This window comes from Siphateles boraxobius, unplaced genomic scaffold (assembly GCF_051911475.1).
Source record: "Siphateles boraxobius isolate OS27281-9 unplaced genomic scaffold, OSU_SipBor_1 72, whole genome shotgun sequence".
NCBI classification, from domain to species: domain Eukaryota; kingdom Metazoa; phylum Chordata; class Actinopteri; order Cypriniformes; family Leuciscidae; genus Siphateles; species Siphateles boraxobius.
The window spans coordinates 2,957,178-2,973,031 of record NW_027509200.1 but is presented as its reverse complement, the minus strand read 5'-3'; the positions used below and the strand labels follow the sequence as shown (position 1 = coordinate 2,973,031).

Below are 15,854 nucleotides of genomic sequence, written 5' to 3'. Positions count from 1 at the left end.
AGGGAAATGAACTTTGACGGCGGTCCGGCCGCAGCGGGACACGCGCGTCTTTTCTCTCCCGCTGTTAGGAGGGCTTCGCGTGCTCAGACTTCAGCGTGAGCCTTTGCCGAGGCCCTCTGGGGGGCGGCGGTCTGCGACGGCTGTCTGAGCGCGATCTAGGGCGGCCGCCCTGACGTCGCTGCGAAGGCTGATGCTGAGGCTGTGCTGGACGCTGGGTGCTGGTTCGCACAGGAGGCTGGCTTTGTCTCTCGCGAGAGCGGCCTGTGGCGGAACTCGAGCGTCGCGGCAGGAAGAGGTTCATGGCCTGCGTGGTCTTTTGCACCATAGAGAAGCGGTCAACAATCCCGTTCACCGCTGGGCCGAAGAGACCAGTGGGGGAAAGCGGCGCGTTCAGAAAGGTGGCTCGCTCAGTTTCCCTCATATCCGCGAGCGTTAACCAGAGGTGCCTCTCCGTCACGGTTAACGCGGCCATGGCTCGTCCGATGGCCTGGGCTGCAGCTTTGGTGGCGCGGAGAGAAAGATCCGTCGCGCTTCTCAAATCCGTAACCGCAGCTGGGTCCCGGCCCTTCTCATCCCATTCACGGAGGAGGTCGGCTTGCAGGATCTGAAGCACAGCCATCGAGTGTAGAGCAGACGCGGCCTGGCCGGAGGCGGCATAAGCGCGGCCGACCAAGGCGGAAGTGGCTCTGCAGGCTTTAGACGGGAGGGCTGACCGTGACCGCCATCTCGCGGAGGGCGGGCAAAGGTGCACTGCGACCGCCTCTTCCACAGGGGGAATCGATGTGTACCCTTTCTCGGCGGCGCCATCCACTCGGGAGCGCGACGCGGAGGCCTGTGACTGAAGTCTAGCAGAAAAAGGTGAATTCCACGACTTCGTCAGCTCCGCATGAAGTTCCGGCAGGAATGGAGCGGGCCTGGTTTCTGAAACTGCGCGGCGGCGACTTGAAGGAAGCAGCCGTCGAGCCTGTTCGGCGCGGGTTCCTTCGGCAGCGACCACTCGAGCCCGAGACGGTCGACAGCTTGCGTCAGCAGGCGCATAAGTTCTGCGTCAGCTCCAGCGCGGGTACGGGCGGATTCCTGGATTGACGAGGAGGCGGAGTGAAGCGACCATTCCTCGCTGTCTGATGCCAGGATAGAGCAGCAGTCTTTTGTGGCGTGTCCCACGGACTCATCCTCCGAAGTGACGGCAGTGAGGCTCGCAAGCGGCAGCTGCGCGTCAGTGTGGAGAGGTGGGGAAGGCGAGAGCGAGGCTCGAGGGAGGTTCTCCGGCGAGCACGTCGCTGTGGCCACAAGTTCCGGCTGTCTCAGGGAACGGCGCTTCTTTCTGCGCGGTCCCACAGGGGGCGGAGTGACTGCTGTGGTGTTGAACGCTTCGAGTCGAGCCCGTAGGGTCGACAGCGGAAGCTCCTCACAGAGCTCGCAGCCCCCGGACGCGAGGGCGAGCTCTGCATGTTCCAGGCCCAGGCAGAGAGCGCAGATCAGGTGGCGGTCTCCGGCGCTGAGCGGGGCTTTACACGAGCCGCAGGAAGTGCGAGGCATCTTTAAAAAGACGCTCGCTGCTCTTTTAGAATGATTTGCAAAAAGGATACGTCGCCGGATAGCGTAGCTCGCACGGATGGCTGAAGGTGGCGAAGACGGCCGGCTTCCTCAGCGCTGTCCTAAGCTGGCTGTTCGCTGTTCGACGGCGGCGGTGGCTTCTCTCAAATCCAGCGATGCGAAGAGCTCGCTGAAGAGTCGAAAAATCAGAGAATTCAGCCTACAGCCCCTATTTTATACGCTAAGCCACGCCTATCTGGTGGGCTGTGACGCTATAAAGGCGCGGGCGCCCTTCATTGGGCGTGACGTCACGCCGGGCACACTGGTAGGCTGCAGCAGTTGCCCGCAGGGCAGCCAATGAGCACGCGAGATGGCCTGCTCTAGGTCTGCTAGCTGCTGCACTGCGTTGACAAGTTATACAAAATTAAGGATAATTTTTTGGCTTCAGTATCTCGAGAAGATGAATCGTTCCCGTAGCGTAAGCTAAACTTACGCAATACGAGAGAACCTCTCGTAAGAGAACGTTAGTTAATAAAAATCTAGCTGTTCATTGTTTGTTCATGTTAGCTCACAGTGCATTAACTAATGTTAACTAATGAACCTTATTGTAAAGTGTTACCAACAGCATTTTAAGGCAAGATATGAACCTGACAGTAACGCAGCAACATGTGAGTAACAGTGTTAAGTGTAATGCCTGAGGAGTTAGTCAGTCCCTCCAGGATTTCACGATTTTTTTATGTGATTTTTGCGATCAAAATGACTGATTTTGTGGTGGTAATTTCCAGAAATTTGTGAAAAAATTTGCGATTTTTATATTTTATAATTAGGACATCACATTTACCATAATAGTATTATGTCAGATGCACAATAGTCATACATGACACACATCACACAAAAAAATGCATAAAGCTTGTTTATTTGGTCTAATCAAATTCTTTTTTTAAAATTGTGCTGTAGCCTTTTGTTGTTGCTTGATTAACATTAACAACAGCAGGTAAATTAGGTTACTGTCACTTTAAGACCTACTGCAGTAATGACAAACGTCCCAATCAGTTATTACTGATTGTTTTACGTAAATACTTGCCTAGATTAATATTTTGAAGTAATTGTAGCTATGTGTATTTGTTCAAGCGCTATAAAGAAAATTTAATATTCTAACTAGGCCGACAGGCGGTGACACGCAGGCAGTCATTCAGTCAGTCACACACACACACACACAAACACACACACACACACACACACACACACACACACACACACACACACACACACACACACACACACACACACACACACACACACACACACACACACACACACAAACACACACACACACACACACTTGCAGTCAGAGACAGACTGTCACTCGACTGGCTGAAATTAGTTCTCTTTCACGGTATACTGCGCTTTTATTAATTCTTTTTAGTACCATCGAGCATATCATATTTTTTGTTATGTCATTCTATCATGTTAAACGCGTTAATAAGTTTGCCATACTGCCGAATGAAAACCTCGGCGCTTATGTGAGAGGGCAGGAGAGACGCATTTTCTGTTGCCATGTTTCTGACAGACCGCTCACAGACATCATGCGTGCGCAACATCTGTACCCATGTAAAAATGCATTGAAACTTTAATTAACTAAAGATATTTCAATTGGGTGATTATAATTTAATGTTTTGTGAGGTCTTTTTTAGAATTTTTGTTGATTTTGCGTTGTATTCAGCGATCGCAGAATCGTAAAAAACTGGAGGGACTGGTTAGTTAGCAGTGTGTTGAAAACATCCAAGACAGACGTTCAGTCTGACGTTCTTCATCACACAATCGCTTATTGCGCTTATTAATGTGTCAGTAAATCAACCATTCACTAAAGGCTCAACCACACATTGTTCATCTTGGCAGCATGATCAATCATCATTTATTTATATTTTGATTGAATGTTTTACGGAAAGCAAGCAAATAATGCTCTTTATAATCACTGAAGTATAGCAGAGAGCGTGTACACTAGACTCTTCCCTGCAAAGGCCTCAACAAAAGCTTCTTCCTCTCAACAGATTTAAGGTTATCAAAATGATTCCCGTCCAAATGGATCCGCGGAAACGACTAGAAACGACTGTATTATGCAGGCCAGATAAGTCATCTGGAGATGTCACTTTGTAAAGAAAGACTGCACGCCCGCGCACATACGCATGCCTATAGACTAAACATGTAATATGTGCATGTGCACGCCGTCACCGGTTTCACACATTCACGTTTTTTGACGTTAACACAGAGATTATAATGGTATCGCTTTCAAAACCTGTTTCAAAAAACTTGCACTTTGAACCCTATTTGAAAGTTTGAGTTCTCAGGACACCGAAATGCCATTGTCTTGTAAATGAACGGGCAGAAAAAGTTTTCTGATTTCAGTTGGAAACGGTGTGGCTTTGCACAATGAAGTTGTCTTCACTGCATAATGAATCTCTTATTTACACCATGTTTGCATGCGTTAGTTATGATGAAAGCACTCGTGAAAGTTGCAATGGTGAGATCCTTGCATTTGTGTTAATCTACAAGGCAAATTATCTTCAACATTTCCTTACACTAGTTCAAAGTCTGGAACCATTTCATTTGTTCTTCATCTCAACTCAGTATATTATGACCTTGTCTGAAACAATCCCACAGTTTCTTTATGCATTTACTATTTACACCACATGAAAATCATGTCAACAGTGTGTGATTTCTGTTTGGGCTTAAACTCAAAGCTCAAGCATTTGCATCTTCTGCTGTGTTGAAGCGATTGAATCTGTGCCCGCGGCAGTTTTCCCGTCAAAAACACAACTGTTTATTTGGAGAGCAAGCTGACACCCTGTGACTAAGGTGTCTGCTCAATGGCTTATGTGAAAACAGTTTGTCTTGAAGTTCAGAGGCCTTACAAAAGCCAGATTACTTCAGGCTGCAGTCAGTGGAGTGACTTCACATCGCGACCGCACTAACTGAGCTGCGCATGCATTAGAGAGAGCCATCCGGCTGAGATCTGCCAGCTGCTAATACTTAGCATGAGTGGTGATGGCCAAACCCAGCGCTGCTCCAAAGCATTTCATTTGCATGGATGGATTTTTCATCAACTTCAGAAGTGGCTCTCAGGACTTCATCAGATGCCTATTCGAAGCAAATTGGCATGACCTCAAAATATAGATCTCCAATCTCAATGTCACAGTTCAAAGGAAGATATCTTCCAAAAAAGTGGCAAAAAATAAAAAAATGGGAACCATAATTGAAGATTTGAACATTTCAGTGCAGTGAGCATCCATTTATCCGAGAAGAACGCTAATCTAGAAGGCCAATTATACCTTTGTGACAGATTTATTATGAATATGAATTAATTGACGTGTTAATGAGTGAACAAATGAGACATGAGCAACATGTGTCAACTGTAAATGTCTGAACTGAACTTTGGTAAATTACCTTAATGATCCACTTGATCAAGACATTCACATAATCTTATCTCATTTTGATCTATTCATGTAAATTTGTGGAACTAAAACAAATCAGAATGCCTTGAGATAAGTGGTGTGAGTGTAAAAGATGTCAGCTTGCAGAGATTGTGTGGTTATAATGTGGTAGATATATCTGCAAAGCTATCACAGAGCAAAGCAGTACTTATTATAATTAAATGCAAGAGCGAAATTATATGGCGCAGGAAGTGACCCAAACAAGACAATACAATGAAGAGCTTGCTATTAACTCTTTCCCAGCCACAGCCACAGCCAGCGTTTTGATCATTTTCACAAAGAATGTAATGGCCCACAGAATATTTTGTTGTTTGAATACATGAACATGCAATATATCAAAAGAAAGAACAAAGCCTCTTCTTTTAATTTTAATTTTATTTTTATTTTAGCTTAATTCATTTATTTTTTATCATGATTATGGATAAGTATCGTAAAAAAAAAAAACACCCCCCCCCCAAAGACTAGAATGTGCATTAGCAATGCTTTTATCGCTTATTTCTGCTCCTTTTTTTTTTGCATGCGTTTTGATCTGGAAATCAAAACATGTGTAATAGCGCCCCCTACCGTATAACAGTGATAACGCGGAGAGTTGGAAATTTCCGTCAATGGCGGAGAAAGAGTTAAGCAGTATTTTTTTAAAGTTCAGTACAACTCAAAGTGCACTTTACAGCCTTCCGCATTAACCCAGATTTTTATTTTAGTAAAATGAAAAGTACTTTCATTTGTAAACAAATTAACTGGATTATCCAATAACAGTCATTACCACATGGATATTTACCATGCAAACCATTTTTGCTGCATTTTTAGCAAACTATGTTGTGGTATATACTTTTAAGGTCCTTGCACAAGATATACCTTTAAGGTCCTTCTGAAAAAATAAATATGACCTCAAGTTGATTTCGATTTTCTGCGTTTTTCGCATCCATAGCAAGCATTTTCAGAGGTGTTTTGATAATTCAGAGACACCAAATGACGAATACAAAAAACGCAAACAAAAATTTAGAGGTTCAACAAGTTTTGTTGAACTACATTAATTGATTAAATTCACTTCTTCTCTGCACTGGAATACTCCATCCACTCAGAGTTGAGTTTATGTGCATTCCTCATCTAAATGGTAAATATTTCTGCCAGCAGCTCAACTTTTCACCGGTCTACACCAAAATGAAAAGCACACAGATGAGAGAAATGAATCTAAACAAAGCTAAACAAACAAAAGACTTCAGTGTTAACATTGATGACTAATGAACTGTGTCCACACACTGTGGTTAGACTCTTAAAGCAATATGGAAAAAAGTCATTTCCTCTCATGCTGTTCCAAGCTATATTCCATGTCTTCTAAAGCCATGATAACCATGTGTGAGGAACAAATCAAAATGCAAACAGATTCACTAAACAGCTGCATCAATATTGCACATGGTATGTCAACACAAATACCAGCGTCTTATTCATTAACCACAGTGCTGAAATTATGCTGCGTATTCAATATTAAAATCAAGACACTGACATTCCCCTCTGTGCAGACATGCCTCATTATAGACTGCGCTTCATTCACACACAAAAATAGCCTGCCGCAATATGTATGAGTATGTGTATGTGTGTACGTCTCATGCAACTACTGCCAAATGAAGTAGTATATGAAAGTAGCCTAGACTTTAAACAATGAAGAAAATGTTTGCTGCTTGTTCACTTTACTTAAAATGATCCAAAGCAACACAATTGCTCAACATTAGCCGCGTTTCCATTACCCTTCAAATAGCGCAAATTGAAATTGCGAATTGAAAATAAGCCCAATGGAAACAATTCGCAATTTGAAAAAGGAATGTATCACAAAACTGCAATGGAAACAGTTTTTGCACATTTACAGGTCGCGTGATGTACTTCACAGTCGATCATTCTTTAAAGACGATGCTGTATGTCTGGACAGGAGACACAGTTCTCTATTAAACTCATAAAAGACAAAAGAATTACGGGAAAACTGGATCCTAAACAACAAAGAAATGCCATATTCATCCAGACTTTAGAGCAGATTTGAGGGGGAAACACCCAGAAACTCCTCATATGAGCCGCTCACAAGCTTTTCTTGCCATTAATGCCTGGATACACGCCTACGTCTCCTTCCGTTAACAATAATGGCCAGAGCGTTTGGCTGGGATATATGTAAACCCACCAACATCCGTTGCCATGATTTTTGGAACGATTATCGCGAGAGGAAAAAATTAAGTTTTACTCGCATAACATCGGTTAATGGAAACGCCTCCATTTCGCAATAGTTTTTTATCGACATTTAAAAAATATCTCAAAAGTTTTGTGCAAAATCTGAATTGGAAATGTAGCTATTGTCACAACTTAATTGCATTGTGTTCAATCCAATTATATATATGTAAAATTCCCTTATTATTTCTGTAGATACGTGGTTACCCAGACAGCAACATAGTGTCGGCCCAGATCCGGTCCACATCTGGTACGTGTGGATTCAGCGGTTCTGGGTCGACACTATGTTGTTGTCTGGGTATTATTGTGCTGAATTGTCAGCCTACCTGACTGAACACTATAGTGTGTGTTGCTTCACTCAATATACTGCAGCTGTGCTAATGCTGCAGAATACTGAAAGATATACACTGGATTATACTAGAATCAACTCAATATAAATGAGCTGATCTAACTAAAAACAGTGACTAAGTTAAGCTAATGTTAAAATGTCCTAAATACACAACAAAACAAACCTATAGAATCTAATCAAAGTGACAGCTCGCACATGTTACAGACACATTAGGAAACATCTACCTAATACATTACACAACTGATTACTTATATCCACATATCTGAAATGCTTGAGAGCTTAGCTGACGACAGCAACTGTAAGGTCAACGCTCTTACCCTCTCTTGGTTCTGGTTGTAATGGGTGAGGAATTTGGCACACTCGCTGTAGTTAGCCCAGGTTTTGTTGTTATTTGAAGCCAGTTCCCAGGTCCCGTTGAAGTCACAGCGCCGGTAGGCATGTCCTGGAGACACAGCACAAACACCCTCTAGTCGTGTCTTCCGGACATTCACACATTGATTTACTCAGTCAGACTGACAGAATAGAGCTATAGAGCTCCTATTAGCATCAAACAGTGGTACAAATATGGATTAAGTTATCGATTAAAGGAATACAATAAAAAAACAACCGTAACTGTGCACATATTTTAACAAGATGTCCAATTAGTGCTTTCGTATGCAGGTCTCTAGCTAGTGTGATTAATGCATCTCTAAAGCACCGGTGTAAATACTATTCTGCAAGTTAATCTGCTCGAAATGTAAAATAAGTATTTGATGTCCCCAGAGTGTGTATGTGAAGTTTTAGCTCAAAATACCCCACAAATATTTTTATATAGAATGTTAAAATTGCCACTTTTTGAGGGTGAGCAAAAACGCACCAATTTAGTGTCTGTCCCTTTAAATGCAAATTAGCTGCTGATCCCGGCGCAGGGGGCGGAGCTTCAAGAGCTCGCGTCCTTTTACCTCACACAGACATGCACTGAACATTTCAATAACTTTTAGCCTTTTATGTTCAAACCGGAGTCAGAAAGATGGAGAGACTCAAGAAGAAGTGACAACTGTAGAAGCAACAAGACATTTCTGAATGGTTAGTTGGTGAATTTATGAAGCTGATGTGGATTTATCTTAGTTATCTTAGTCATTGATTAGCATATTCTGTCATGATAATCTATAAATTGCGTTCCCAGGGGCGGGGTTTATGTAAATTTTAGGGTTTGTGATGTCACTAACCCGGGAGGAAGCTTGTGTTTGTTGCAGTCATTAAAAATAAATTTCTTTAAAAGAAAATATCTCCCTTTGCATTGAACTCTGAGCGTCGTAACTTTGCAGATGTTGTTTATGCTCAAACAGCAACATTACACACTAACTAAAGTTAGAAAGGTGGAAAAACATAATAGGACCCCTTTAATGCAAATAATATACAATACAAATCTAGTTCACAACATTCATGGCATGTTGTGTACGTAGTTTTACACTGAAAGAACGCAAAGAAGAAAGATTTTTCATCAGTTTTATTAATAATATCGGTAACACTTTACAATAAGGTTCATTAGTTAACATGAACTAATAATGAACAATACTTCAACAGCATTTATTAATCTTAGTTAGTATTAATTTCAAAATTTACTATTAGATTAAAATCAAAGGTTGTATAGGTTAACATTAATTAATGCACTGTGAACTAACATGAACAAACAATGAACAGCTGTATTTCTATTAACCAACATTAGCAAAGATTAACAAATACTGTTTAAATGTATTGCTCATTGTTAGTCAATGTTAGTTAATACATTAACTAATTTTAACTAATGAACTTTATTGTAAAGTGTTACCATAATATCTAAACAACATCACATGCTGATAAACAGCTTTCATCTACAAATATCTAATGCTAAAATCATGAATAAAATCACAGGGACGTGAGTGATGATGTAAACGAATCTCTGAATCAGATTCCTCTCATTCTTCAGATTTCGGAAATGATGCTTTGAAACAAAGAGTGTGAACTGATTCAAGGAAACGCATGAACTCACCAACAGCCCTCCACTGTGAAGAAAGATTTATTGAAGTTGTACATAAAATAAAGATTATTGTAGAATGTTTTTCAAGAAACTACTCTTTTTCTACTTCAAAATGTCCTGTTTAATCCAATATGTGTCTTTGAAACTGCAGTTTCTGAGTGAAAAGGGTCACACAGTAAATCCTACACCAGATTTGTCTGATTGACTCACTCCAACACTGCTGAATAAAACACGATTCTAGTGCTCAGTAAAGTCTGGAAAGCCTGCACGGTTTATATTGTTCTCTCCCTCGGATTATTTGCTGAAGTTATTCTTATATTTTTGGTCATTTTCTGCTAAAAGAATAAATGTAAATGTAATGAAGTTAGGATTCACGCTGCTAGTTCTCAGCTCCCCGTCCAGGTACACAATACATTTTCTTTATGAAAACGCACCTCGAGTGTAAAATATATGGACATATTTAGGAATGTTTTTCTGGAAGACGTGAGAAGAATTGTGAGCGTTCTGTAAGAGGAGAAAAGCACAGATAACATTATACATTATTAAAATCAAAGGTTGTATTTGTTAACATTAGTTGATGCACTGTGAACTAACATGAACTAACAATGAACAGCTGGATTTTATTAACTAACATTAACAAATACTGTAACAAATAGATTTCTCAAGATTGGTTCATGTTAGTAAATACAATAGCTAATGTTAACTAATACCTTATTGTCAAGTGTTACCATTCTTTGCTGACGTTATTTATTTGTCACTTTGGCACTTTCTGCTAAAAGTTCTCAGGACATATTTGGGAATGTTTGTCTGGAAGACGTGACTAGAGTTGTGAGCGTTGTGTAAGAGGAGAAGAGCACAGATTCTGCGGGTCATCTATTATTGTCATGTGGTGTCAGGTAAGCACAGGTCGGCGGCTGCGAGCTCACCTTTGTGGTTGAAGTCATATATGTAGACCGGGCAGGCAGTGGACACCATCCTCCCAGGAAGACCCTCGGGCCAGCACACGATACCATCCCACTCCGGCGAGCACAAACCCTCTACAACACAGAGAGGATTGACATTTAGATGGACTGAACTCTTCTCCAGCAATACACCAGTAACCTGAGCGCAGACTTAGGGCCTGTTTACACCTGGCCACTTCATGCGTTTTCTCAGATCGGATAGCTATCTGATTTATCACAATTATTACATTTACACCTGGCCACTTCATGCGTTTTCTCAGATCGGATAGCTATCTGATTTATCACAATTATTACATTTAAACCTGGCCACTTCATGCGTTTTCTCAAAACGTACATAAATCCGATCTCCTATTCCCGCTATATAAATATAAATATAAATCCGATCTCCTATTCCCGCTATATGCAGATTTAATGGAGTTCAGGTCACCGAAAGCAACAGATATGAGCTGCATTTTATTGATCATCAGCTAAAATCAAAATCAAAGATCGCAATAGGAGAGAGAGCGGCAACAGCCCTGGTGAGATCATTCCGTTTCTTTACTTTTAATGAAGATGATTGTGTGTTAAGCGTCTGCGACTTTCACTGTGATTTGCGATAGTTTGCGCGTCGGCTTGATGAATAGATGCTCATCTGCGGTGATGCGTGTTGAAGTAGCGTCGTCATATCTGGCTATAACATGACATATAGCCTATAACACGCTCTCACGTTTATTTTTAGCATTTTTGGGAGGAGTAAAATTGACATGTGGTTTCAACAACCAGATGCATTTACACTTGTGCAGTTTCATCTGTAATCCCAGATCTCCGCCTGATGTGGTTTGAGCGATCGGATTCAAACCCGTCTCGAATGCGTTTCGGAGGGCATTTACACCTGCTCTTTTCCCGATCGGATAGCTATCCCATCACAGAAAACGCATGAAGTGGCCAGGTGTAAACAGCCCCATATAGAGGAGGATGAGGACACATGTAGAGTTGCTCTTCCTGAAGGGCAATCTTTACTTCTCTATCTGCTCAAGTGTCAAACACTGACAATGAACCGCTGTCTTTCGTTCAATGCACTGCTGTCTTGTCTGCCCTTTACGTGCATGTACTTTTGTAGACTGAAGTCCACCCTAAATGACATTTATAATCTATTTTACTTCAGTAATCTGATGCACAAACCCATGCTATGTGGATTACGAGTGAAAAGGAAGCAGATGAGAAGGATAATAAAATGTAAAGTTTTGGTAAAACGCAGCACAGTTCGACCACACGAGACGATGAAAGCTATTTAGCGTCGTCCACTTGTGATCAGATCAACAAAACCGCATCTTAATATCAGGTGTAAACAGGGCCTAGAGACTTTCAGGAGCGAAACGCCTTGCACACAACCATGACCATGACACATCTGTCTTCAGAAGTCCTACAGTATACTTATTCCTGCATGTCATTACATTATACATTCACTATATTTGGTTACAATTCATTGTAAGGTCTCTTTGTTAAAGAGTTCTACATTTAAGTACTGAGTAATATTAATTAACTACATGTACTTAGGTTTAGTTGCATGTAATTACTACAGTAACTACATGTAACAATGACACTGTAAAATTAAGTGTTACCTGACTTTATATCTACTTGTAATTAGATATGTAATAATCCTATTAGACCATATCCCAACATCAATAGCAGCAAATATGAATCAGAATTGTGTAAGTACACTATAAGTTCAGTTTAGTTCTATTACGTCAGTGTATATTAGTCAATCATTTTATCCTTTAAAACTCATCTTTGATCACCAAAATGACATTGATTTTTACTTTACCCGAGTGTCACAATATCATCTATAGCACATGTGACACCATCTTTAAAACTGGAACATAAATCTCTTTCGTTTGCTTAAAAATACACAGCAAACTTTCATCATCCTTTTTTCTTTGTTTTACGACGTGCTATAACTTCCCACGTCAGGCCAAACTGACACCCAAGCACACAGCAGCTTCTGTTCCCGCACTACACACACTGCTTCATGTCCTTCGCCTCTGTGAGAATGAAGCCGAGAAGACCACCCACAATATTTCAAAGTCTGTTCTTGAATGCAAGAATGAAAAATGTTTCCACGTTTGACAAAGAACCGAAACATCTGGAAATACATCAATGACAAAATCTTGAATGAGTCTGAATGACTGAAGATGACACATTTATATGCACTTTAAATGCTTTTAATAGTAGCTGTTCTGTTGTAGGATTCAGACCTCTGGTAAAGTCAAGGGTGCACAAACTTTGGACTGTCCCAGCTGGGTATGACCCTTGACCCCTGTGTGAACTGGCCACTTATTTACGACCCTTGCCTGATTCACAGACCTAGCTTATATTATTACAAAAGAAGCTTGTGTTTTTCTATGCATCTAGGCTACTAAATACGCTGGCCCAGTAGTGCACAACACAACGAAATTTAAAAAGCAAACATAAGTTCACAACACAACGAAATTAAGCCACAACACAACTAAATGAATGCACAACACAACGGAAAATGTACAACACAACAGAAATGAGCCACAACACAACGAAAAAAAAGTTGCAACACAACGGAAATGCTCCCGACCACTAGAGGGCTCTCTGATAAAGTTAGTTTTCCATGCCACTGTTCTCTAGAGTCAGCAGTCTTAAAAATATATCAACACCACAAATAGTTTTAACAGTATGTAGCTAACCATTGTGTATCGACATTTATTAATTCAAAACCACCAACGTGCACTAAAGCTGCACACTCTAGATGCTTGACGCGCTACCACAGCACGTGATCATTAGGGAACGTCTGCCAATTCCTCCAAGATGTTAAAACGTATAATTTGTATTAATTAAAAATACTTTTAACATTCAAAAACAGACATGTTCAAAATCCAAAGCTTGATTGTATTGGTAGTAGACTTACTACAGGTGACTTTTTTCTAATACCTCCCTTCACGTATTTACAGTAAACACTTATTTTTCAGGAAATGTCTGTAAAAGTTTCATTTTTCTTTTATCATGTTTCAAAGGTTGTAGTTCCTAATAACCAGAATGACTTACAACAGGTGAAATTGTGCCAATACCTTCCTGTAATTCTGCAATTCACCAAATGGTTTTTATTTTTATTTATCAAATTATATTATAATAAATTATACGTTTTCACCACTTGGTGGATTTGCCAGACGTTCCCTTAGGGATCATGACATTTCTGCGTGTCAAAGCATTCTCGAGTATAAATACGCAGCTATAACTCATGTAGGTGATTCTGAAGTAATATTTTATGTCGATATACAATAGTTAAATACTGTTAAAACTAATCGTGGTATTGATATATTGAGACTGCTGACTCTATAGAACAGTGGCATTTAAAACTAACTTTATTGCGCTACGAGAGCCCTCTAGTGGTCGGGAGCATTTCCGTTGTGTTGCGGCTTTATTTCGTTGTGTTGTACATTTTCCGTTGTTTTGCGGCTCATTTCTGTTGTGTTGTGAACTTATGTTTGCTTTTTAAATTTCGTTGTGTTGTGCACTACTGGGCCACCGTAAGTAAACTTTACAGCCCCGTCCTTGCTGGAAATTAGCGTGTCACATTGTTTACATGCTTTGCTGTCATAAAAAATTACTTGAATATAATATATTTGCAGTTGCAATAGTTTTAGGGTTCATAATGAATATTTAAGAGATGTAAATGTTCCTACCAGAACAAGGTGACACCAATGTTTCCTGAAGAGACAGTCTTTCACTGAAGCTATGCTATTGCATGATTGAATTCATTGTCTTTTACCAAATTCACAAAAACGCAATATTATCATTCAACAGTTTCGTTATTCTCAATCTTCATGAGCAACAACACCATTCTTCCATTAGCATTTCTGAGAAACTAACTTTAAACCCAAACTTGGATCTTTTCACTCTACACATTACTTACTATAACAGGTGGTAAAATGCCCTTTTCACAAGATGTAAAATAAATCTCTGATGTCCCCAGAGTGTGTGTGTGAAGTTTTAGCACAAAATACCCCACAGATATTTTGTATAGCATGTTAAAGTTGTCACTTTTTGAAGGTGAGCAAAAACGCACCGTTTTGTGCCTGGCCCTTTAAATGCAAATGAGCTGCCTCAGAGGGCGGGGTTTCAAGAGCTTGTGTGTGTGTTAGCAGAGCGATTACCTCACGCAGACACACTAAAATGACAGAAACTGTTCTGCCTTTAATGTTAAAACAGAGTCAGACAAAGATGGAGAGAACCAACTGAATGGTTAGTTGATGAATTTATGTTGCTGATGTGGAGTTAACTATCTTCAATTAGCATATTCCGTCATGATAATCTATAAATCGCTTGTATAGGAACTGTTGTGAGATGCACACAGAGTGACTTTTTATTGCATGTGAAAAGAAGGATGCTAAAGTTTAAGTTGACTCACAAATACACTCTTATACAACAACTTTTCCTCTTCTCAACATGGACTGCGTGTCCCGGGGGCGGGGTTTATGTACATTTTAGAGTTGCTGATGTCACTAACCCGGGAGGAATGTCGTGTAGTCCCTACCAGCCGTTTTTTGTAGTCCTTTTCTTTAAAAGCAAATATCTCCCTTTGCTTTGAACTTTGAGCGTTGTAACTTTGCAGATGTTGTTTATGCTCAAACAGCAACATTACACACAAGCTAAAGTTAGAAAAGTGAAATCATAATCAACCACCCCTTTAATATTCTCCATTAGTATATTACTGATATTGTTTCTCATGCATGATCGAGCTCCTAGACTTCTATAAATAACTTCATGTGTACTTACCGCATACGCAATAACTTAAGGCATATTTATTTACAGGCACAATGACTCACACCAGCTTGTTATATGCTCCATTTGAACATAAATGTTAATCTTCTATAATATCTATTTAACTCATTACTCTCTATAGCATGCAACGTCAACTGGCGGCCCGCGTGCCAAATCCGGCCCGCCAGAGATTTCCATCCGGCCCCCAGAATAATACTGAATTCAGGAATAGCATTGTAGGAGGAAAAAGTATGTTTCCATATTTATTTATTTTTAATTCTAATGAAGAAAAAAAAACGCCTTCTGAAAAGCTTGTGCCATAGCCTAATCAAGAATGACGATAAACGCATTGCTCTCATTGAACATCTTTTATTGTTTCACGTGCTCATTTTTTCACAAATGTCAAAATTTTCCTCGCCTGGGATTTGCGCACAATTGCGGTGTCTCAATAACAACCATCAACATAACAGAGAAGAACATGCAATTGCAAGCCTTGCACATCAGCAAATAGTTCTAATGACAAATAAAAGCGACAGGCC

The 15,854-nt window shown here is 40.5% G+C and overlaps 1 protein-coding gene across 2 annotated transcripts in view; it reads right to left on the bottom strand.

The window, feature by feature from the left end:
• Positions 1-15,854, bottom strand: part of pth1r (parathyroid hormone 1 receptor) — a 129,583-nt gene that overhangs the window by 30,694 nt on the left and 83,035 nt on the right. For both annotated transcript variants that reach the window (XR_013197341.1, XM_077217278.1), the window contains exons 3-4: positions 10,513-10,623; positions 7,905-8,029 (exon numbers count right to left, since the gene is read on the bottom strand). Coding sequence is in view for 1 of the 2 variants with exons in the window: in XM_077217278.1 (XP_077073393.1) it covers positions 7,905-8,029; positions 10,513-10,623 (236 nt within the window). In the remaining variant the exon portion in view is untranslated. The remainder of the gene's footprint in view (positions 1-7,904; positions 8,030-10,512; positions 10,624-15,854) is intronic.